The sequence below is a fragment of the Panthera onca genome, chromosome C1 (assembly GCF_046562875.1).
Source record: "Panthera onca isolate mPanOnc1 chromosome C1, mPanOnc1 haplotype 2, whole genome shotgun sequence".
Classification (NCBI taxonomy): domain Eukaryota; kingdom Metazoa; phylum Chordata; class Mammalia; order Carnivora; family Felidae; genus Panthera; species Panthera onca.
This window is the reverse complement of record NC_138346.1, coordinates 18,905,349-18,929,125: the sequence shown is the minus strand read 5'-3', so window position 1 is coordinate 18,929,125 and position 23,777 is coordinate 18,905,349. Positions and strand designations below refer to the sequence as shown.

Genomic DNA, 23,777 nt, shown 5'->3' with positions numbered 1-23,777 from the left:
AAGTCCGCTGTGCTTGGAATCCTGGAAGAAGCACGGACTGCCTTCCTGGACCTCAAATGATCTCCTGACGGATGGGCCCAGCTCAGCGGGCACCTTGCCTGGATTTCCTCCCACCTCGGTTTCCAGCAACCTGGACTCTCTCCACAGAGAGTATGAGCTGGCTTGCTCCTGCACAAACACACTTGCATGCATAATCCCCACCAAAATACCCTGTGCCGTGCCAGGACAGACTAACGCCACTTTTCCTGTAGGGCCTGGCTTCTGGCCACTCGAAGAGCCCAGTGAATGGCAGATCTGGAGCTCAGGCGGGCCCCGGGCCTTCCCCACCAGGCCAGCAGTCCTGCCTGCCAAGCTTCCTCAAGTCACCAGGGCCAGGAACCCTCAGCTACTCATAGTCCTGGCCCTTCTCAGACAGGAGCCACCTAGGGAGCCATCTTCCCCAGCTGCTCCCACCACAGGGAGGGGCAGCATGATCCAGAGAGTAAGGACGGCCAGTGCACCCCTGATGATGCAGACCCCACCCCAACTTTGCCCCCACACACCCCAAGACTCTGCTCAGGCAGGAAGTTTCCCGAGATCACAAAGGACCCGCCCCCCCCAACATATTTTCCCAGGCTGGGCCCCTGACTGTCTCTCCCAAGCCTGACCCAGATGGGTACACTTCTTTCTCACCTCCGCTTAGCCAAGAAAAGTTAGAAGTCATCAAAAGGAAGTTTACTAGGAAATCAAGACGCGTGGCAGAGACAGGGGGGAAGAACAAGAAACAGCCTTGGCATGGACACAGGATGTTTACTGGACCCAAGTTCGGGCCCCCAGTGGGAAGAAAGTCGAGCACAGCAAGGGCCAAGCTTGGCAGGCTCAGGGCCCCAGGCCGGTGCCCATGTGACCTGGAGAAGTTCAGCCTGCCCCGCGGCCAGCCTCAAGCCTTCCTGCAGCCCAGGTGTTTTGGCTCAGCCACGTCATCCTCCCAGACACTGGCTTGGCGACAGCCTGTCCCTGTCCTTCCCTACCAGAGATCTTCACTCGCCCCCATGCAGGCCTGGCGTCCCTGGACTGAGGCTCTGTCCCACCCTGGCCTCCCCATCCCATCAATGAGGGGATCCACTGTTCACAGAGATCAGGTAGCCAGGACTACCACCACCAAGAGAAGGCCTCCAACACCTGTCTCCCAAGCCCTTCAGAAGCCCCCTCCAAGCCCACCATACCAGTCCAGGGGTACTGCTCCAATGTTCTTCAGGGCCAGGAGCACCACAGAGGGCCGGGCCTCTATCGGTGCTGCTCCAAAATTGAAGTCGAGCTTCAGAGGGGTGAAGACGGTGGGGATCTGGCTTGTGCTGTGTGGAACAGAGAAACAGACTCAGAGACAGGTGGGAACAGTATAGGGCCCTCCCGGGGGGTGGGGGGTGGGGCGGTGGCTAGCTCAGCACTCCTCTTTCTGCAGGTGGGAATTGGAGAATCTGGGACTCAGGGGCAGTGGTGGGCTAGTGCTCGGACCTTGAGCCAAGCCCTGACTTCTCCTGGCCCCTCCTGGGATGGGCAAGAATTCAGGGGGAGATGAGAGTATTCATGGGCAGGGCCTGGTGCTGGGAGTGTGGTCAGAAAGCTCCAAGAACATCCCTAGATGGGCCCTGCCCCTTCTGTCCGCCCACCTCACCTGTGCCGGGTAGGCACCTTATAGGTGAGCTCCTCGGGGGTAGGGTCGCGCTCCAAGTAACTGTTGAGCCTGTCCAGGGAGAAGAGGCGCCACAGGTGCTTCCGGGTGATGCCCTCAGCGCTGCCCATGGAGCAGACGTCCAGGATGGAGAGTAAGGGGTACACAGCCGTCAAGAAGACGTGACACAGCTCCTGCTTCTCCCCAGCCTTGTTATCTAGGCGGAAGACATGTGGGAGAGAGAAGTGGCCTCACCTCCCAGCTGCCCTGGGGCAGAGCAGAGCACACAGGCTGAGGGTGTAGGACAACCTGCCTGGGACCCTTGTCAGGAACAGCAGGTGTCTCCCAGGCTCTGGGATGTTTCCAGCCAACAGTGAAGCCTTGTCAGATACTTTCTATGTGTCAAGCATTGTCTTTTTTTTTTTTTTTTTTAATGTTTATTTATCTTTGAGAGAGACAGAGCTCAAGCAGGGGAGGGGCAGAGAGAGAGGGAGACACAGAATTCGAAGCAGGTTCCAGGCTCTGACGTGGGGCTCGAACCCACGAGCCGTGAGATCATGACCTGAGCCAAAGTTGGAGGCTTCACCCACTGAGCCACCCAGGCGCTCCGTGTCAGGCATTGTCTTAAGTGCTCTTCATGCATCACTGCATCTAATGTGCACCGTTCATTACTGTTTTCAAACTGACTTTCACTAACAGCTTTATTGAGATATAATTTAGGGGCCCCTGGGTGGCTGAGTCGGTTAAACATCTGACTCTTGATTTTGGCTTTCTGCGCTGACCCTGTAGAGCCTGCTTGGGACTCTCTCTCTGCCCCTCCCCTGCTCATACTCTCTCTGTCTCAAAATAAATAAACTTAAAATAATTTATATAAAAAAAAAAGAGATGTAATTTATATGCCATAAAATTAACCCTTTAAACACACACAATTCAGATTTTTCGTATATTAGAGTCATGCAACCATTACCACTGTCCATATTAGAGCATGTTCATCACCCCAGAAAGAAACCTGGTACCAAGTAGCTGTCAGTCCCCATTCTCCCCTCCCCTCGTCCCTGGCAACCACTGATCTGCTTTCTGTCTCTACAGATTTGCCTATTCTGGACATTTCATATCAATGGAATCATACAATATGTGGCTTTTTTTGTGACTGGCTTCTTTTGCTTGGCCTAATGTTTTCAAGGTTCATCGATGTGGTAACATGTATCAGTACTTTTTTTTTTTTTTTTTTTTTTTTTTGCTTGTGCACCATTATTATTCCCATTTTACTATGCGGAAACTGAGGCAGAGGGTGGTTAAACAATTTGCTAAATTACACAGCTAGTGAATGCTCGGACCAGGATCCAATCCCAGGCAGTCTGGCTCGGATCTAGGCTCTTAGCCACTCTTCTGTGCTGCCCCAGACTCCTCCCAGTGGGCCCCGGAGCAAGCTGGTAACAGCTCCATTTTGTAGAGGAGGAAGCTGAGGCCCCCACGTGGTTGGGGATTTGTCTTAAGATCCCACAGTAAATAGGCACAGCTCCAAACCCTTCACACTGAACCCCTCACGGCTCAGGCACACACAGGCACACATACACACAGACGCATGTGGTTGGCACGAGACATACATGCCATTCACCCAAAGGCACACCCTTGCACGCTAACACTCACTCTGCTTTCCCTGTCCGGAACCTCAGCACCCTTCCGCCCCAAGTCCTGCTCACACAGCCCTCCCCCTTTCCTCCCTGACCCTGATTCTGCCAGATGGCCCAGGTACCTCTGTGTGAGAGGAGGGAGTAGCTGATAATCCAGGAGTACTGGGACCGGCGGTTGGGACATGCTGACAAGCAGATGGTGTCCTGGGACCGGGGTGGCATTCTGCCCTCTGTACGGTCCATTTGCAAAGCTGCTCAGGGATGACCCAGGTGGGGTCAAGGGTAGAAGAGGCCCTCAGTGCAGGCCAGAGAGTCCCGGTCTCTCCTCCTGCTCCTTCCCAGATACCCTCTCCCGGACCAGCAGAGAACCGGCTAGAGAGCAGGCCCAGAGCTGGGAAGCGGGGAGCAGAGTCCCTCCTCCCAGACCAGACAGAGGCAACCAGTGTTCATGTCATGGGCACCTGCTAAGCACTTTGCTCCACTCAGCAGCCCTGTGAGGTAGGTGCCAACAATAGTCCCATTTTACAGATGAGGAAGCTGAGGCTCAGAGAGTGAACTGCCCAATACCACACATCGAAAGGTAGAAACACCAAGTTTTAAGCCCTGCTCTGCCTGCCCCCAAACCATGATCTGGTTAACGTGTTTTTTTTTTTTTTTAATTTGAGAGAGCGAGTGCATGCATGAGAGCGAACAGGGGAGGGGCAGAAGGAGAGAGACAGAATCTTAAGCAGGTTCCCTGCTCATTGTGGAGCCCGATGTGTGTGTGGGAGGGTGCTCGATGCACAACCCTGGGATCATGACCTGAGCCAAAATCAGGAGTCAGATGCTCAACCGACTGAGCCCCCCAGGCGCCCCTAACCAGTCTTAACCAGTCTCACTGCCTGCCTCCCTTGCCCCAGTCCAAGCCCAGGCCTGAGTACCAAGTGGGCTGTCGTCCATGACCTCAGGGCTACATTGCTCCAGGAACAGGCGATAATATAGGGTGCAGTTGCCGTCGTTCAGAAGCACCAGCAACCTGGACTGCTTGCTGTTCACCAGCAGGTTCCCGAAATCCAGCTCCTTTTCCTTTGCCTGAGGGCCCGAGTCAGCCAGCCACAGCCCTGGCTTTCCCACCCCTGGCTTCAGGGAATCTCCAAGGCAGGGCAGGGCCAGAGGGCTCCCATCCCCTGCCCTCTTGGAGTTGGGCACCCCGGGGCCTTCCCCCCGCCCCCGCCACCTATGCCCTGGCCCCCAGAGCCCCAGCTCCCAGCCCCACCTGCCAGAGTTCCCCTACTCACAGAGAGCCTGCTGGTGATGCCCATGCCCACCAGCCGGAGCATGTAGTGGGTGGTAGCGGGGGGCTTGGTGTCTGGGGGCAGACCGGCTTCCCAGACCCACATCCCCACTCGGAACAGGTACTTGGTCTCCTTCAGCGGGCTGAAGGTCCACGTCACCGTCTGGGGTCAGAGAGATCATCCCTGCATGGGGCTCTCCAGAACCCCCTGCCCAGGCCCCTGGCATCTGAGAATATCAAGCTACGGTACCCCTTTCTGAGTGTTTACCCCATGTCAGGCACTTGTCACACATCATATGTTATGTTATCTGCCTCAGTCCCTCAATCCTTTATCCCCACCAGCTAAGTGGTATTATTTTAGTGCCTCATTTTCTTCCTTCTTTCCTTCCTTCCTTCCTGTCCTTTCCTTTCCTTTCCTTTCCTTTCTTTCTTTCTTTCTTTTTGAGAGAGAGAGACAGAAAGCACTCTGGCACATCGGGGGGGAGGGGCAAAAGGAAAGGGAGAGGGAGGCAGGGAGAGAAAATCTCAACCATGCCCAGCTCGGAGCCTGACTCAGAGCTCATTTCTCATGATCCTGAAATCATGATCTGAGCTTAAATCAAGAGTCAGATGCTCAACTGACTGAGCCACCCAGGCGCAGGGAACTTGCTCACACAGCTGGTGAGAGTGCTTGGTGGGAGCTGGGGTGTGAACTCTCAAAGCTGACTCCAGGGCCTGTGTGGTCTCTCACCTCACTACTACCTGGGTTCTTCCAGACACTGTGTGCTGGTGGCCTTGGCCCAAATTTGGTCCCACAAATGGTCTATAAGGCCCTAGACCAGGGAATGAGGCTCTGCTAGTTTGGGCCCCAGCCTGTGTCCCCCTCCAGACTGCTGCTCAGATCTCAAGGAGTACCCTTCTTCATGCCTTAATGACACCCCACCCATTTGGCCCCAAATACAGCTGCTCCAAACCACCTCCCAGCCATCTCACGGCTTTGGGGACCGTGGAGGGAGAGTGGACTTGCCCCTTGAAACTCTGGTTCAAGTTCCAGCTCTGCACCTCCTAATTTACAATCTTAGTAAATGACTTTTTCTGCTCTAAGTCTCAATTCTTCTTTGTAAAATGGGAGTTATGACAGGGGTAACTGTCACACCTACTTAGAAGGCAGGGGAGGTGATTACAGATTGAATGGGAGGGTGCACACGGTAAGCCTGGCCCCTCACAGGCAAGAGTAACAGATGGTGGTGAAAGCAAGGATGACCTTGGATGTCCTTGGAGATGGCCCATCATAGTCCACATAGACTTCCCCCAGTGTGTTTGTTAGCTGGGGGTGGGAGGAGCATGTAGATAGGAGCATGGGTCCCTCTTCCCTTGAATCCCAGCTATTTCCTTCCCTCGGGCCCCCAGCAGTGGGGCAGGGCACTCACAAGGCTCTCACTGGGCTGGATAAGTCCCCTAGTGGGATGGACGGCCAGCATCTTCCGGTGTTGCTGGGAAACCCTCCATTCAAACTCCAGCGGCAGACGCGAGGGGTTGCGGAAGGTGAAGAGGCTGCTGGAGGAGGAGCCCACCCAGGTGGGCTTGAAGAACACGCTCTTACAGGTGTCCAGCTTCAGATGTAGGGGCTCCTCCCGGCTCTGCATGCTTACCTCCTGGGGCCGGAGGAGGGAGAGAAGAGCTCTGACCTCACCTGGCTCCCCCAAATGTTCAAGAAGCCAGGGTGGGCAGCTTTTCCCCCTTGGAGAGGGCAGCAAAAGGCCCTCCTCCAGTCTGGGCATAGACAGCTTCTGTCAAAGCCGAGTAGGCAGTGTCTGACCCAGGAGATGGCTCTTAAAAAGAATTCGGAGACCAAGAGAGGATGTGCAGACCATTCCATGGGCCAGATGGGGCCACCACCCTGACCCCTTTCCCTGGCCCCGCCCCAAACACCCTTCTACTATCTGCAGATATGAGTCTTGTATTGCCCCCACTTATTCCTTTGGGACATCTGCACCCCTTTTCTTGTTCCAGACACCTTGAGGTGGATATGCTGGGCCCTGGGGTTAGGAGAGCTGTTCACAGATGTGGCCAAGGTGCCCTCTCCCTGCTATGGCACTTCCTGGGAGAGGAGCAGCCCCCTGACTACTTTAGGGGAGCTTTAGAGGTCAACCCCAGAATTTGGCTTTGAAAAGGGAAGCCCCAGACTATGGCTCGCTCCTCAGGACCCAGTCCCCTAGCTCTGCCTTTTACCTTGAGATACTGGGGACAAAAATTGAACTGCAAGTAGAAAATGTGTTGCTTCCAAGCGTTGCCCTTCGGGTAGGTAGAGATGAGGAAGATCTGGTGGGCTCCCGGGGCCACAAGGCCTGAACTGGGCCGCAAGGAGATGTCTGAGCTGCTTTGGGGGGCCAGGTTGAAGGTCAACAGCATGGAGCCTTTGTTGATCAAGAGCAGGCTGCGGTAGGAGGGTTCGCTGGGGGACACTGCAGGAAAGAGCTGGGGTGCGAGACAAGAGGGACCCACACTCAGATCTACGCACCTGCCTCCCTTACCCCACCGATATACACACTCAGGGAAGTCTATGTGGGCCTGTCTCCAAGGAGATCCAAGGCACCTCCACACATCCCAATCACTACCCTGGGAGCAGGGAATGGAGGGACACAGCTTGGCACCAAAAAATGCTTCTGTCCTCCAGAAACCTCTGGACAGTGAGATAGAATGGCCGTAGGAAGTGGACCCAGGAAACACAGGCTTGAGATCTCCTCAAAGTTAAGTAGGTCTTTCATTTTAGGGTGCCCTCAAATCACCTTTTTTTTCTTCATGTTTATTTACTTATTTTTGAAAGAGAGAGAATCCCAAGCCTGATGTGGGGCTCGATCCCATGAACTGTGAGATCATGACCTGAGCCAAAATCAAGAATTGGACACTCAAGTGACTGAGCCACCCAGATGCCCTCAAATCATCCTTTGGAGAACTCACTTTCAGAGATCCTGGTCCAGAAACTGTGGGATAAACAGCCTTTTCTTTCTTTCTTTCTTTCTTTCTTTTTTTTCAATATATGAAGTTTATTGTCAAATTGGTTTCCATACAATACCCAGTGCTCATCCCAAAAGGTGCCCTCCTCAATACCCATCACCCACCCTCCCCTCCCTCCCATCCCCCATCAACCCTCAGTTTGTTCTCAGTTTTTAAGAGTCTTTTATGCTTTGGTTCTCTTCCACTCTAACCTCTTTTTTTTTTTTTCCTTCCTCTCCCCATGAGATTCTGTTAAGTTTCTCAGGATCCACATAAGAGTGAAACCATATGGTATCTGTCTTTCTCTGTATGGCTTATTTCACTTAGCATAACACTCTCCAGTTCCATCCATGTTGCTACAAAGGGCCATATTTCATTCTTTCTCATTGGCACGTAGTACTCCATTGTGTATATAAACCACAATTTCTTTATTCATTCATCAGTTGATGGACATTTAGGCTCTTTCCATAATTTGGCCATTGTTGAGAGTGCTGCTATAAACATTGGGGTACAAGTGCCCCTATGCGTCAGTACTCCTGTATCCCTTGGGTAAATTCCTAGCAGTGCTATTGCTGGGTCATAGGGTAGGTCTATTTTTAATTTTTTGAGGAACCTCCACACTTAAATAGGCTTTTATAGATGATTCTCATCTAGGTGGCTGAGGAGAACCCCACTTTGAGAAAGGGAAGGCCCCAGAAATCCTGGCTTCCAAACATCTCTTAAGCACATAGGGTGTGGCCAGCTCCAGTCTACATAAAACACAAGGCCTGAAATTGCTGGCCAGGGTGGCCCATCCAGCTGGGGCAAAAGTGCACGTATGTGAGGCAGTGCAGGGGTGACACAGGCCCAAAATCTGGTGGATGGCAGTAAAGGCCACAAACTGCTGGGATGAACTGGCCAAGGGAAAGGGACAGGGGTCAGGGAGGGGAACCTCATGCAGTCAGGGAGGGATTTGAGCTGAACCTCGGAGGTGAAGTCAGTCGGGGGACTGGAGAGCAAATGTGCAGCTGGGGAGGGGGGGCAGGATCACCCCCTAGCACAGTGCCCCAAAGCAGCACCTTTCCAACAATATGAGGTGTGAAAGGGTAGGGGAGACAGATGAAAAGGGCAACAAAGGTAAGGGAAGCTGGGAAGAGGTGTCGAAGGAACTTGGCCGTCTGGTTCCAAGGTCTGTGCTTTTAAACCATCTGTCATCTGGCTGCCCAGGTCATACAGGGCCTCCAAAAGCCCTTCAGAGAGGCCTGGGAATTATGACTCAGGAAGCTGAGGGACCAACTCTGTGACCCTCACTGGCCTCCCAATGTCCAAGGGCAGGGGCTCATGGTGTGAGTGGCCATACCCCTAGCAGGTGCTCAGTAAACAAGCACAGACAAATGAAAGAGCTAGAGAATTTTAAACCTCAGCATGAGAGGCCCAGGGAGTATCTCAGATGGATCAGGGAGGGGACCAGTGGTCCAAGCCCCAGTCCTCCATGCCCAGAGCCCCAGGGGCTAGTGGTGGGGGAGGTTGAGATGGCCCCGGAGGGTGCTGGGATGTTTCTTAGGGCATCAGAGTGCAGAGATGGCCAAAGCAGAAGCCGAGCTCCCCTGTCCCACCTCCCACTGCTACTGGGGCCACGCTCACCTTGGGGGCGTCCAGAGAATATTGAGGGATGTGGGGCTCCAAGGCAGCAAAATAGCTATGGCCTCGTGTGCGGAGGGTCAGGCACCAGGAGGGGCACACGGTACAGTCCTCCTCGATGTTATGGTAGTTCTGGAGGACCTGCAGGGGGGTGGACCCAAGGATAAGCTCAGAATTCCTGTGTCTGACCCTGTGGGGTCCCCTAGCTCCTCCTCTGCACTGCAGGAGTCCCACATTGGGCACAGAGAGAGGGGTTCCCTGGGAAGGCAGTGCAGAGAACAACCATCCTGACAGTTCCAACTGCAGCGTGCCAGGCCCACGCTGAGCACTCAGCAAATATGCTCTTTAATAACCACAACAGTACAAGGACAAGGCTGGGGCTGGGATGTGAGAACAGCATTCATCCTGCAGGAATGTGCCTGGAGAAGCGCTGGCCAATCAAAATAGAACATGAGACACAAATGCAAGCCGCAAACGTAATGTTACATGTTCTAGCAGCCACGTTAACAAAGTGAAACACGGGAAATTAATTTCAGGGATATGTTTTATTTACCCTAATAGATCCAAAATCTTATCATTTCAACATATAGTCAATATCTAAGTGACGCATGAGCTACTTCACACTCTTTTCGTGCTAAGTCTTTGAAGGCCTGTCTTACGACATATGTCAGTTTGGACTAGTCACACTTCAGGTGTTCGGTAGCCACATGTGGCTGGTGGTTGCCCTATCAGACAGTGCAGGCTATAAAGCCAGCAGCCTAAAAATCTGGAGGGCTCAGCCTTGGCAAAGCCAGGTGTCCACAGCCTTATGCCTACAAAACTCTGCATTTTCCCACTGCCAAGATATTAGAATGGAGGCAATTAAAGACTAAGCTTTGGAAGTCCTTCTCAAAAGTTCGGATATGGCCCCAAATTTTTAGATGAAAAGACCAGGGCTCGGGGACATTAAAGGACTTGCCCAGGGTCACATAGCTGGTAAGGGACTCTACTTTTCTCTCGGCCCCAGCACCTGGACTCTGGGAAAGAACAGCAGGGTGGGCAGAGCCAACAAGGAAAGGAAAAAGCAGGACCAGAGATGAAGAGGGTGCGACCAGCATCTGGGACCAAGAGGCTGGGCTGGGCACAGCCTGTGGTCTGAGTTCCCCAGCCAAAGGAAGTTGTGCTAGAAGCCCCTCCCCCTGACACACACCTAATTACCCAGCACCCCTGACTCAGTGCCCCAGACCTGGTTCCTCCTGCCCATGGGTCTTTGGATGGACCACCTCCTAACGAGCCCTAGGGAGATGCTCCTTGTATGCCAAATTTTCCCAAGAGGCTTGACCCCAGCTGGGTGCTCCCTCTGGAGTGAGTGGGAGGCCACATATAAGTGAGACATAATCAGATGGGCTAAGAAGCCCCTTGGCCAAGGCAAGCCCATGAGCCTGGGAGAAGGCAAACCAGTAAGGACCACTATCCAGCCAAGGAGGAGCTTGGCACAGAGAGGATGGATCTCACAGCAGCACCTCCCCCTCCAACCCCACCCTGCTGTTCAGGTTCCAGGGAAGAGAGGCAGCCCTCCCCACCCCCATCTCGTCTCCCTGCACACACCTTATAGACAGCGAAGGCCTCCAGCTCCACAGCGTACAGGCAGTTAGGGTAAGGCGGATGGAAGTGCAGGCGCATGGCCATGGACTTGAGTGGGGGCACATCACAGGTGTCTGGGGTCACCCAGAAGGGGCAGTCAGACCTCCGTGTCCAGACCACTGTGATCTTGCCTTTGGTGTGGTTCATCAGGCACAGGGGGACAGGGTTGGGGTCCCCGGGCCCAGGGCAGGCACCGAAATCCACATCAGTGGGCTCTATGCTGACAGGTGGAGGGAAGATGGCTATGTCGCTGGTACCATCGAAGAAGTACTCATTCATGGGGGAGATCAGAGGATACTGTGGGGCTGACACGTTCTCCGGGGCCTGTGTGTGGAGAGACAGGTGAGCAGGGGCCCAACTGCCACTCCTCTCGCCACTGCTCCTCATCCACACGCCCCTTCCTGGAAAAGGCTACAAGGGCTCCACACAAACAATCCCCAACTACTGATGGCACCCACAGGGCTCTGGGGGCACAGGGTTTCCCAAGAGTTTCTAGAGAAGGGGGCATGAACCTGGGGAGGGTAGCCTGTCTGTGGGGAGCCCCAAAGGGTCCATCAAACCTCAGTAGGAATCAGGAGGGCCCCATTCTTATCCTGCTCCAGCTTCTTCTCCCTCAGCATGGTGCCCAGGATGTCCGGAGGGTAGAGCGTCAGGCCCCGCGCCAGGTGTGTGCGGTACCAAGCAAGGTGCTGAGGTCTCAGGATGGCTGGCTTGGTGCTGTCCGAGTGGCAGGTCCCAATCAGGTCCAGGAACAGTGGGTCCTGTGACATGTGTCTGGGTGAGGCTGGATTTCAGCCCCCACTCACCACCTTGGCCAGGAGTCAGCTGGTCAGGGCACAATTTGTATGACTTTCCCCAGGGCCCTGAGTTGGGTCCTCACTTCAAGGCTCTCTGCCCCGCACATGCTGTGAGGGGTGAATCCAGTCTCCCCTCTCTCTTCCCAGCCTATTAGCAGCAGCAGCAGCAGCAGCAGCAGCAAAGCCTTCGGCCTGGCAGTCGTCAGGGCGAGACTGGCATACCTGCCTGGCTCCGAGTGAGCCTTCGTGTGACCCTGGCCAAGCTCTGGCTCCAAAAGCCAGGCTGAGGCCCTGGAGAGATGATCCAAGCAGAAGTTCCGGAATACAGGGCCGTGATCACCAAGCATTGTCTTCATCACTGGGCCTCAGGTTGCCTCCTCCAGCTCCCAGCAGAGCCCCTCCTCCCTCCCTCCCCCACCACTCACCTGGTGGTGGATGAGACAGGCCACCCGCCGAGAGTAGATGGTGGGGTGAGTGGGCTGGAAGCTACAGTGCAAGGTCATGCGGGCCTTGCCCACCAGGGTCCCAAAGGCAGGTCTGATGTCGAAGACACTCTCTTGGCAGTCAATGGCAAACTGGAAGTAGGCTGTGCAGTCTGACTTGTTCTCAATCCACAGGGTCTGCTCCAAGGTCTCCCGGAGGTTGACCCAGCCAAAGTTGACGCAGCAGTGCTGCAGGGACACCTCAGGGCCTGGGCATAGGAGATGGGGCTCTTGTGAGCAGGCCCTGCCACCTGTGTGGGGCTGGGGCATCAGTCTCCTGGAGGATGTCTCAGAAAGGGTCCCTCTGGTGGAAGGCAGTGCTGCCTGGAGACAGAAGGCTGGGCTGGAAAGGCCCAGAACCCCAGCAACCTGAGCTGACCTCCAAGTCACCAGGGATGACAGGGGGAACCTGATCTCCAGGTGTCCAAAACTGATTCCGCATGGAGCCCACCAGGGGGCACCAGACACCCAGGCTGAAGGGCAAGGAGGCGTCACACCCTTAAAAGCTGGCAAAGAGCCCTGCTCTGCCCTAAAGGCTGGCTGCTCCGGTCCCCAGAGGCCGGGCAGCATTCTAGGGTTGCCAGTACCTCTACAGAAACCGACGACTTTGAGCAATGTGTGGGAGGCACAGCCAGAGGGCATGATGGACAAGTAGTCAATAGTTCTGATGTCCAAGGTCTCGGGGTGAAAGAACACCGACACGAATTTCTTCTCTCCCGGAGGCACAATGCCATTGGTAGTGGGGCAGGAGAAGGTGTGATCTTTGGCCAGCATGTCTGGGGCCACTTCGATCCTGAAGGGGGCGCTCACCTGTGGGGCCAGGGGGGGGCAGGAAGGGTGAGGTCACAGAGTGAGGCAGTTGTCCTTGCCGAGGTGCCCAGCTGAGGGGGTGAGGGCAGTTGAAGTCCAGCCTATGCCCCTCTTGTCAGTTTGAGCATGAAGCCACCTCCATCAGGAGGAAGGAGGAGACCAAGCTGTGTGCCCTGCACCGGGACTGCCTGGGGACACTCTTTTCTTTCCCAAAGGTATCATAAAGGCTGGCTGTGGTCCTGGGGTTAGGACAATCTTAGGGCTGCTCTTAGAGTTGCTCTGGGGGTGGTCAAGGGATACTCCAGCCCAACCCCCAGCTGAGAAGGGAGGAGGACACCAGCTGACACCTGCTGACACATGTGTGTATCAACAGACGTGGTTCACGCGAGGCTTGGGGCCAAAGGTATGGACAGGAAGAGGGCATTTTGTAAAGGGGGTGGGTTTTAGGAGCAGCCAGCCCTGTGGTCTGCCCCCTCCTTATACACAGGACATTCCCTCCCCCCCTTATACAAAGGACACCCCCTCCGCCCCTTATACACAGGACACCTCCTCCAGTCCCTTATACACGGGATGCCCCCTCCTCCCCCTTATACACAGGACGCCTACCACGCGTACCATGGAAGGGTTATAGAGCTTGATCTGTCTCTCAGCAGTGCAGCCCACAGCAACAGAGCCGAAGTGCAACACTTTCTGGAAACCTTCAGCATCCTGGTCCTCTGGTCGCTTCTGCTTTATGCTCACCAGCAGCTGGGCACATTTGGCTGGGACGGAGATGAGACAGTCTTGGGAAGAAATCCACCTGGGGCCTCTGTGGCCCCACCTGAACAGCCCCTCGAAGAAGGTAGGTGTGCCCAGGGAAACACTGGTCTGCCACACCAAGGAAGGCAAAGCAAAGACAGAGCCTGCAGGGCTGGGGGAGAGTGGGAAACTGGTGGAGGACAGGCCGGCAGGGGAGGTGGAGGGGGCACACTGAGGCTTTGAGACCCGTGACGGGCAGCAGATGGGCTCTGGAGACAGGTGGGAAGTCGGACCTCACCCACGGCCTGCAGCTGGATGCTTCTTTTCTGCTTGCTGCCTTCTCCATACCAGCATGTGGCCTGAACTTCATAGATGGTGGCCATAAGGGGATGAAAGGTCACCTTGATGCAAGAGGCCTGGCCTGGCTCCAGCAGCCCCGTGGTGGGCAGTATCTGGAACGGGCTGGGGAACTCCCAGGTGAAGAAGGTGGGCAAGTCCCTGGAGGGGGTGTAGATCAGGGTCACTGAGCTCATTCTGTCTGCTGCCCCTACTTCAGAAAGGTGGTGATGCTGGGCCCCACCGTCTCTCCCCCTCCCCCTTCCCCCATCAGCTCCCTGGGACCCTCCTCACAGCACTCACACTCCCTGCCTCGGAGCCTCAGCCGCTCCCCTTACCCCACATTTTCCAGGCAGAACCAGGCCTCAGTCATGTCCCCCACGGCACAAGTGGGCAACTGCAGGGATCGTGGGCAGGTCAGACTGTGGCAAGGCAGGGTGGCCCTCAGGTCCACACAGAACATTCCCTCTGCTTTCTCAAACCACAGCTGGTCCACGTACTCCTTCTGCAGGTGGGGTGGGAGGAGGTGGGGGGAGCAGGCAGTCACTGATCGGTGGTACCTACATGGTATTCAGGGACCACACATCCCGCCCCAGCTCTTGGCCATGCCCCCAACACAGTCACTGAGGGGTGGGCTGGGCCATGACCCTCGCTTTTTGTCTTGAAGGAAAGCCGGTTGCCTGTCCTTCAACACTGCCCTAGTCTCAGAGATATGGGGCCTTTTTGGTGAGGAACAATGTATTTGGGGGAGTGTTTTGGGCTAAGGAATCTAGGGCTTTCTTGTGGCTAATACAGTAGCACAAATTTTAGCCCCCAACATCCAACTGGGAACCCCCCTCAGTTTAGTGAGTTTATAGTCTGAGCCTCTCCAGGGCTTCACTAGCTGGAGTTTTTGCTATAGCTGGCAGGATGTGTGTGTGTGTGTGTGTGTGTGTGTGTGTGTGTATGCGCACATGCACGCACACACGCACAGGTGCAAGGGGGGCGGGGTGCTCCTTGCTGCTCTGCCCTGCTCCCTCTTCCAAGGTCATCGTGCCTGTGTCCCTCCCTGCCAGTGCCCTCCAAGTGGCAAACCTTACCTCCTCCAGAGGCCGAAAAATAATGGGGAGCGTGAAGGTTATGCCCGGGCTCAGCAAGATGGGCTGGGGGATGACTGTGAAGAAGAACTTGGTCTTGGGGGACCTGCAGGAGAGAGCCAGGGCTTAAGCACTTCGGGATCAGGGCCCAGAAAACAAGAAAAATCCATGAGCACCGAGCTGGGGGAAACCAAGGCTGAGAACAGACCTATCAGGATGCCTTTCAAACAGACCTAGGCAAGGCCGGAGAGTTCCAGTGTGGGGCAAAACCACAGACATTGCAAACTTCAAAACTATTCATAGGAAGATGATACTGCCAATAACTCTATACCAATAAATGTTAAAGTTTAGAGCCAATAAGCCCATTTCTAGGGAAGTATAAATTACCAAAACTGACTCAAGAATTAGACAATAAATTTTATGGCCACCCTACCTAAAATCATCAAAACCAGTGAATAAGTAGCAAAAAATCTTCCCACAGAGAAAACACTAGGCTGGATGGCTTCACAGCAAGTCCTACCAAACATCTGATTAAAAAAAATCCCAGCCTTTGGGACGCTTGGGTGACTCAGTAGGTTGAATGTCCGACTTTGGCTCAGGTCATGATCTCACGGTTCATGGGTTCGAGCTCCGTGTTGGGCTCTGTGCTGACAGCTCAGAGCCTTGAGCCTGCTTTGAATTCTGTGCCTCCCTCTCTCTCTGCCCCTCCCCTGCTCATGCTCTGTCTGTCTCTCTTGAAAATAAATAAACATCAAAAAATTTAAAAAAATGGGGCGCCTGGGTGGCTCAGTCGGTTGAGTGTCCGACTTCGGCTCAGGTCACGATCTCGCGGTCCGTGAGTTCGAGCCCCGCGTCAGGCTCTGGGCTGATGGCTCAGAGCCTGGAGCCTGCTTCCGATTCTGTGTCTCCCTCTCTCTCTGCCCCTCCTCCGTTCATGCTCTGTCTCTCTCTGCTCAAAAATAAATAAATGTTAAAAAAAAATTTAAAAAAAATTTAAAAAAATAATCCCAGCCTTATCTTCCCAGTAATATGAAATGTGGCAACACACTCCCCTACATAGTCTATGAATCTGACTTGATGTAACTTTGGTATGTTGGTAACTTTATTACCCAAACCTGGCAAAGGCAAGAGAAGAATGGAAAATTACAGGCCTATCCCAAAACAAAAGGAGAGAACCAAACGAATTCAGCAACGTTTAGAAAGAATACTCAAGTATGACAAAGGTGAGCTTACACCAGGAACACACAGTTGGTTTAACAGAGAAAATCAATTAATGTAACCCACCAGGTTAACAAATTAAGAGAGAAAAAATAAAAAGATAATTTCAATAAAGGAAAATAATAGACAGCCTTCAAGGTGTTATGAGAGAAACTCTTAGCAACTTAGGAATAGAAGGGAACGCCCTTAACCTGATGAAATCTTAAAAAATAAAAAACAAAAACCAAAACAAAACAAAAAACTACAGGAAACATCCAAACAAATAGTGACACACTGGAATTTTTCACTTTGAGATCACAAACGAAACAAGGATAAACATCAGTGGTGGAAGAGATCATCAGGGAAAGTGTGAACTTTTCACTAAATGGCTTGGAGATACTTGGCCATTTGTTTGAGGGAAAGTGTTATCGTACAACCATTCACAAAAATTAATTCTGTATAGCTAAAAGGCAAATGTGAAAGGCAAAGCTATAGTCTTTAGAAGATACTATAGAAGACTGTCTTCATGACCTAGGTAGGTGGAGAGAAGGACTTCTTAAGCAAGATACAAAAAAAGCACAAACCATAAAAGAAAAAGATTGATTCTTTTGATTCCTTTGAAATGAAGTAATTCTATTCTTTGAATGCCATGGTAAAGAGGAAAAGACAAGTCACAAGGTGGGAAAAGATATCTATAACACCTGACAAAGGATTGGTAGCCACCATAAGAACTTAAAAAAAAAGGGGGGGTCGCCTGGGTGTCTCAGTTGGTTAAGCGTTCGACTTTGGCTCAGTTCATGATCTCATAGTCCATGAGTTCGAGCCCCGCATCAGGCTCTGTGCTGACAGCTCAGAGCCTGGAGCCTGCTTCAGATTCTATGTCTCCCTCTCTCTCTGCCCCTCTCCTGCTCATGCTCTGTCTCTCTCTGTCTCAAAAATAAATAAAAAAACATTTTAAAAAACATTAAAAAAAAAAAAAAAGAGGTGCCTGGCTGGCTCAGTCCATAGAGCATGTGACTCTTGATCTCAGGGTTGCAAGTTCGAGCTCCACACTGGGGGTGGATTACCTAAAAAAAAAAAAAAAAAAAAAAAGGCAATCTGATAGAAAAATAGGCGCAGACTTTGACAGGAATTCCAAAAATGAAATGGTTGATAGCATATGAAAGACACTCAGCTGTATCAGTAAGCTGGAACATGCAAATTAGAACGACAAAAAATTACTGTTATTAGCAAAACTTTTAAACTCTGGCAATAACAATTGTTGGTAAGAAAAGTGGAGGAATGGGAATTCATGCATGGTTGGCATGGATATAAATAGAAATATATTTTGGAGAATAGTTTGGCTTATCTATAAAAGCAAACATGTACATGTCCCAGATCACAGCAATTCTACTTCTGTGTATCTACCCTAGAAAAAACTCTTGCAAGTGAAGATCTATACATGAATGTTGACAACAGTCTCAAACCAAAAACAACCCAAACATCCCTCAACAGAAGAACGGATGAGGGCATCTGGGCGGCTCAGTCAGTTGAGCATCCAACTTGGGCTCAGGTCATGATCTCACAGTTTGTGGGTTCCAGCCCCAAATCGGCCTCTGTGCTGACAGCTCAGAGCCTGGAGCCTGCTTCAGATTCTACGTGTGTCTCTCTCTGTCCCTTTCCTGGTCACATGCTCTCTCTCTCGCAAAAATAAATAAATAAACATTAAAAAAAAATACAACCCAGGGGCACCTGGGTGGCTCAGTTGGTTGAGCATCCAACTTCAGCTCAGGTTATGGTCTCGCGGTTCATGAGTTCGAGCCCCACGTCAGGCTCTATGCTAACAAACAGCTCAGAGCCTGGAGGCTGCTTCAGATTCTGTCTCCCTCTCTCTCTCTCCCCCACCCCTGCTCATGCTCTGTCTCTCTCTCTCAAAAATAAATGAAGGTTTGAAAAAAATTTTTTTAAAAAAACAGAAGAATGGATGAATATACTACAATATAAGCATCTATTGGGATATTATCCTGCAGTGAAAAAGATGAACTATAGTTGCATGCACATGAGTCTTAAAAACATAACAGAACAAAAATAAAAGACATATATAAAAGACAGATATATACCCTATTATTCCACTTATGTCAAGTTCATAAGAAGGCAAAATTAAATGATATCATTTAGGGATGGAAATGTAGGTGGTAAATCCATTTGAGAAAAGCAAGAAAATCATTATCACTAAGTCCAATCATGGTCACCTTTATGGGTAGGGAAGGTGTTCCAGTACGGATGTGACACGACATGGGAGGTGAGCTTCAGACACATTACTCTTATTGATTTAGTCCCATGGGTTCCCCTTTCAATAATTATTCAAACTGTGCATGTTTTATATACCCTTTTCTAATTTTATATGATAGTTTTAAAGGTTTTTGTTTTTGTTTTTGTTTTCAAAAGAGCGACTGTTTGAGGGGCTTGAGGACTCAGGGGCTGGGTCTCTGATCCCTCATTCTGATACCTGTACTTCATCTTCTGGATTTTCAAGGATAGATTTTTCAGAGTCAGGTTCTTGGTGACCTCCTTCCCCAGTGCCCAGCCTTTCCATTGCAGCTCCTCAGCCACCTCGATGCCCCAGATGACCCTCTTCTTCACTTTGTCTTGCTTCTTTGGGATGCATATTTGGGTGCCCGTGAAGCTGGCAGGCTGTGCAGTTGGCAGGGAAAAGGGGGAGAAAAAGGATGCATTAACCAGGTAAGATTCAAATACCCAGAGAACAGATAAAGATTTCCCATATCTGGAAAGTGAGGACTTACACCACTGCTGGCTCTTGGGGGATGGTCTGGAGACAGAAGGTGAGGGGCAGGCAGGCCTTGGAGTGAGGTATTACCATTTCTGAAATCACTACAATGCTTTTTCAACTAGATTCTCTGTGACCCTGCCCCTGAAGCCTTCCCTGGACCATTCCACCCAGCACTGAGCGATCTTGGCTGGTCTGTTCTGTTCCTCCATGCACCCAAAGATACCACGCCCTTCGGGTACTGCCTTTTCCTTTCCTTCCTTCCCATCCTGCCCTTTCACTATGGAAGCCTCTCCTAGCTGGGGTGGTCTATCCCAGGCACTTTTTGAGACCACAAGGATACGCCACCACTCCCTCTTCCTGTCCCTCAACTGGCTGATGGAGCAGGGGAATGAGTAAATTTGCCTGAAACAAGCCCTCACCCCCCACCCTGATGTGGGGGCCACTCCCAGGCACAGCTCCTGATGATGCTAGAGGTGCAGTGTGCCAACACTTCCCATCTATAATAGAAAATCCTTCATGACCTGATCCCTAGGAGGGTGGAGGAGGATGCAGGGGGAAAGGCAAGGAGAAGGGAAGATGAACCAGTATCTCTTCCTACCCCAGCCATGGCTATGAACACTCCACTCATGGCCATTTTATTTTATGTTTGGCCAAGCATTGCTTCTATGTTGTTACTTAAGGTAGAGATATATTCATCCATTTGACAAATATTTATTGACGACATATTATGTGCCAGACACTATGCTAGGTGCCAAGACAAGAGCGAACAAGACGGATACATCTCTTCTTTGTTGGAGCTTACACTCTCGGTTTAAGTAGGTACAGAGAGTGTCACATGGCCAATATAGTATTTCCTTTCCTGGTTCGCCCACAGGGGAAAGGTGACATGGGTGGGCAAGGGCAATTTATTATAAATATTGGTTGGTGCATCAGTCAGGGTCAGGAAAACAGAAGCCACTTTGGGTGTTTGAAACAAGGAATTTAATGCACAGCCAAGGCATAGTGAAGTCACTCAGAAGCTGGCAGCATCAGGAAGTCTCTGCCACACTAGGTTAGGGGAGGTGGTGGGCTTCTCAGAGCCCTGAGACCTGTCTGGTGGGGGCTGGAGTCATGGGGAAGTGCAGCTTCTGATGGAAATACTGTCGGAAAAGTAGAGATGGAGGGAGAGAAATACCCTGGCTTCTCCCTTCCTCCCCATTTCCAATCTCCTGCCCACACAGAGCAGAGTGGGGAAGGGCAGTGAGTGAATTTGGGGCAAATAGGCCCAGAATGGCACAGGTGGAGGGGTGAGGTGACTCCCAGTCCTCGGGAAGGCAAATGCAAGCACCATCTCACCTAAGGAGGCATGAGAATCCACACATAACACAGACACACGCTGCACCAAACACACTCCTACCCCATAGGCACCCTGTGGGACAACTGCCCCCTACCCCTGCCATGTCACACAGAGACTGTCCTGAGAGCTGCAAAAAGTCAGCCACATCCACATATTGGCCAAACACTTGGTCCTAGGGATCAGGACCAGAAGAACTTTCTGAGGGAAGAGAAAACCGCTGGCTACTCTCTCAGCTCTGATGGGTACCTCCCTAGAGTTCTTCACACACACACTCCCATTCCCCACAACCGCCTCTCCAGTCGGCTTGGTGCCCAATCTATGCAGGAGAGTCAGGTCCTTGCAGATTCCTACCCCCCTGCCCTGCCACCTCTCCCCGGCCCTGCTGCCCCTGCCCCGCCCACCCAGAACATGTCCTCACGTGGGCACTGGTGTTGCTGCTACTGCAGGCACTCAGGGCCGCGCTGCTGCCAGTGATGGTGGGGATGGCCATGGTGCTGGTACTCAGGCAGGACCCGGAGTTCATGGTGTAGTCACCACTGTCCCTGGTCCTCGTCAGGGGGCTTGGGGCTGCCTGGATGAGCATCACACACCTGGAACACAAGTCCAAGGGGAGCACTCTGGCTAAACCAGGAGTTCTTGCCAATTTGGAGTTAGGAAAAGACCACAGGGGAGACAGGAGGGACATCAAAAAGAGGCTGATGGAGTAGACTTGCCGTGGCCATCATTATAATGAAGAAGGGCCGGCTTGCCGGCTTTGGAACCAAGGTATGAGTGACACCATGAGGAATGAGCCTGAACACAAGATCCAGCGCTTTGCCCAGGAGCCTAGAAATTCATCATGCAGGAAAGGGACTTGGGGATGAGGCCCGTGCAGCTCTGCCTGCCATGGCCACACTTGGCATTTCTCAGTCAGTCCCCAGTGAGTATGACTAAAGCATTCGCATTACCTTTATCTGGATTTTGCTCTCTGCTTGTTGCTTCTGAACGTGACTTGCCTCCTGTGATGAGGGGCAAAGAAGAGGTAAATGAGACTGGATGGTTCTTGGTCTTTGGGGTTTCCTCCATCAGTATGCAACCTGTAGTCCAAGTTTAAAGTAAGCATTCACTGAAATAATCACTCAATCCAAGGATAAGTGAATCAACCTCTAGAGCAGAGGGATCCCTGGATAGACTGCAGCTGGAAATTATATGCAAATATATATGTGAGTGTTATATGCAAATCATATGCAAAATGTCATGTATCTGGAGAAGTGCTCTTTTCCAGGAAGAGAATCCACAGCTTTCACGGAATACTCAGAGGGTGTTTGGCCCTGCTCTAGGAGACACATATGGAGCCTAAACTCCAAATCCCCTCTTCCTTTAGCAGACCTCCTTCAGCATACACACCCAGGTGTGGCTCCCATATTGGACAGCATCAATTTAATATCTTTTTGAGCATATGTATATATTTTTTTCAGACTCCACAGTGTCCTTCCCCACTTCTTTGAATAACAATCTCAAAAATGGTAACAACTTCTACTGACATTCACTGAGAACTTATGCGCCAAGCAGTGTTGTAAGGCCTTCTCATGAATTTTAATCTTTACGTCATTTATGAGTAAATGTAAACTGTCTTTTATTTGGCCTAAAATTACTTCTTTTCAAGGTGGGGGTTCAACTCCTTATTATAACATATTACACTTTAGTAAACAATGTTATGGTCACCCTTTAGACATTTATACAATTTCATCAGACACTCTCCATACTCTCCCCACCACCATCCAAAGCAAAAGATTCTGTTGACTCAGTTTTTCCTAACCAGCAATACCTCCAAACCTCTGCAGGAGAATATCTCATTCTCTCACTCACTCACTCATTCATTCATTCACTCACAAAACATTTACTGAGTGCCTGTTATGTATCAGTGCTAGGCAATGGACAGGCAAGACCCTTACCTTCAATTGTAAGGAGGACGGTTCAGGTGGAATCAAAGAAATGCAAGCTGGGGAGACAGGGAGGAGAGTCCCATTACTTTTCTGCTACTGGATGGCTTTGTAGTCCTGCCAGACTCATTAATATCTGTGACCTCAGGGGATTCTATAGATAGTCACTGCCTTGGGGCTCTGAAAAAAGTCTCTAATCATCACATATAGAAGAAATTAGAGACAATGGGGTAGAAATCTGGTCCAGATCAGGTCTTAGGGCTTAGGGAAGTGAACGCTGATCTTGAAGCAAGGAGAGCTGGGTTCCAGCACCTGCTCAGGTTTGTTGAGATGGGCAAGTTTCTCAATCTCCTTGAGTCTCAGTCGTCTCACCTAATGGGGATTATCTTATTTCATAAAGTTGATGTGAACCTGGAATGAAATAGGGAATTTGAAAAAGCCCTAGACAAACCGATGTTACAATCATAATTACAATCGTAATTAACAATCATAACTTCCATACTAGCTTGAGCTACTCTTTCAAAAGACACACATCTGCAATCATCGTGAAGACACGGGCCAAGGTAGGGGTTGTTTTTAAATCCAATTTTTGAAACTTGAGGACTTAAAAACTATATATACATAAACTACATACATACATATATATATATATGTATGTGTGTGTATATATATATATATATATATATATATATATATATATATAATCTCATCTTCCTTTATCTGCTTCATTTCCAACCTAAACAATCTTAATATGATCAGTGGGAAAAGTGGTGGGTCGTCGTGTAGTGTGGAGTGGGAAAGAAATTGGTAAAATGAAGTGATCAAAATACTTAAAGCTGTTCCTCCTTTCTCTAAGAGATCCCAGGCTGATCTCGCCTCAGTCTCGGTCCCACAGGGGGTGTCTAAGGGACATGGAGGGGACCCCTGGCCACAACTTCCCAAAGGAGGCGGCCTTCCAGGACAGATACCTTCTTTGGCCGCTCGCGCTGTTCACCTGGTCCTGGGACCAACTCTCAGAACTCACTCCGCCTCCATGTTGTCGTCTCCCTAGATACAGGACGCTCAAGGCACAGCGTTTCTTGGTATCCCAGGACAACGACGGCAAGCCGAATGAGTCAAGGCTCAAAGAAGGCGAAAGCGCAGTCCAATTTTAATGTTTACCTTATTTTTTATTTTCTGACTTTTCCTGCATAGTAGTCACCGCGCTTCTACCAATCGCAGCATGTAATGTATAGTCTCCAATTGTCGTGACATCCCTGCAATCCTGATTTAGTCGACGACCAAATTCATAGTAGGTAACTCCATTGGCTCCTCCCTGGAGTAGGAGCAATTCCAGTTCTTTCCGGACGCGCGATGGTGACATAGGGTCAGAATCTCAACCGGAACTTCAGTCTGTGATTGCGATTATTAACTTAAAAACACCCCGTAGTTATTTTTCATTTGTCTATTGCTTTACAACTGGATTCTTCTTGCCAGTGGGAGAGAATGTGTCCTATCCATTTCCTGCCGGTTTTTCCTCCTCCCAAGCACCAAGCT

General features: G+C 51.2%; 1 protein-coding gene across 2 annotated transcripts in view; it reads right to left on the bottom strand.

The window, feature by feature from the left end:
* CFAP65 (cilia and flagella associated protein 65) overlaps window positions 1-23,306 on the bottom strand; it is a 35,879-nt gene extending 12,573 nt beyond the window's left edge. The window contains exons 1-22 of one of the 2 annotated variants that reach the window (XM_060623621.2): window positions 23,210-23,305; window positions 22,554-22,652; window positions 22,254-22,300; window positions 21,267-21,317; window positions 20,738-20,909; window positions 18,702-18,886; window positions 15,020-15,122; window positions 14,279-14,445; window positions 13,903-14,102; window positions 13,482-13,627; window positions 12,644-12,866; window positions 12,000-12,265; window positions 11,338-11,538; window positions 10,742-11,101; window positions 9,158-9,295; window positions 6,770-7,015; window positions 5,968-6,192; window positions 4,563-4,721; window positions 4,206-4,356; window positions 3,408-3,536; window positions 1,655-1,868; window positions 1,206-1,334 (exon numbers count right to left, since the gene is read on the bottom strand). In XM_060623621.2, the coding sequence (XP_060479604.2) occupies window positions 1,206-1,334; window positions 1,655-1,868; window positions 3,408-3,536; window positions 4,206-4,356; window positions 4,563-4,721; window positions 5,968-6,192; window positions 6,770-7,015; window positions 9,158-9,295; window positions 10,742-11,101; window positions 11,338-11,538; window positions 12,000-12,265; window positions 12,644-12,866; window positions 13,482-13,627; window positions 13,903-14,102; window positions 14,279-14,445; window positions 15,020-15,122; window positions 18,702-18,886; window positions 20,738-20,902 (3,407 nt within the window). In that variant the 5' untranslated portion in view covers window positions 20,903-20,909; window positions 21,267-21,317; window positions 22,254-22,300; window positions 22,554-22,652; window positions 23,210-23,305. Of the gene's footprint in view, window positions 1-1,205; window positions 1,335-1,654; window positions 1,869-3,407; window positions 3,537-4,205; window positions 4,357-4,562; window positions 4,722-5,967; window positions 6,193-6,769; window positions 7,016-9,157; window positions 9,296-10,741; window positions 11,102-11,337; window positions 11,539-11,999; window positions 12,266-12,643; window positions 12,867-13,481; window positions 13,628-13,902; window positions 14,103-14,278; window positions 14,446-15,019; window positions 15,123-18,701; window positions 18,887-20,737; window positions 20,910-21,266; window positions 21,318-22,253; window positions 22,301-22,553; window positions 22,653-23,209 lie in introns of both variants that reach the window. The other variant, XM_060623622.2, reaches the window with a different exon arrangement.
* Between the last annotated feature and the right edge of the window lie 471 nt (window positions 23,307-23,777).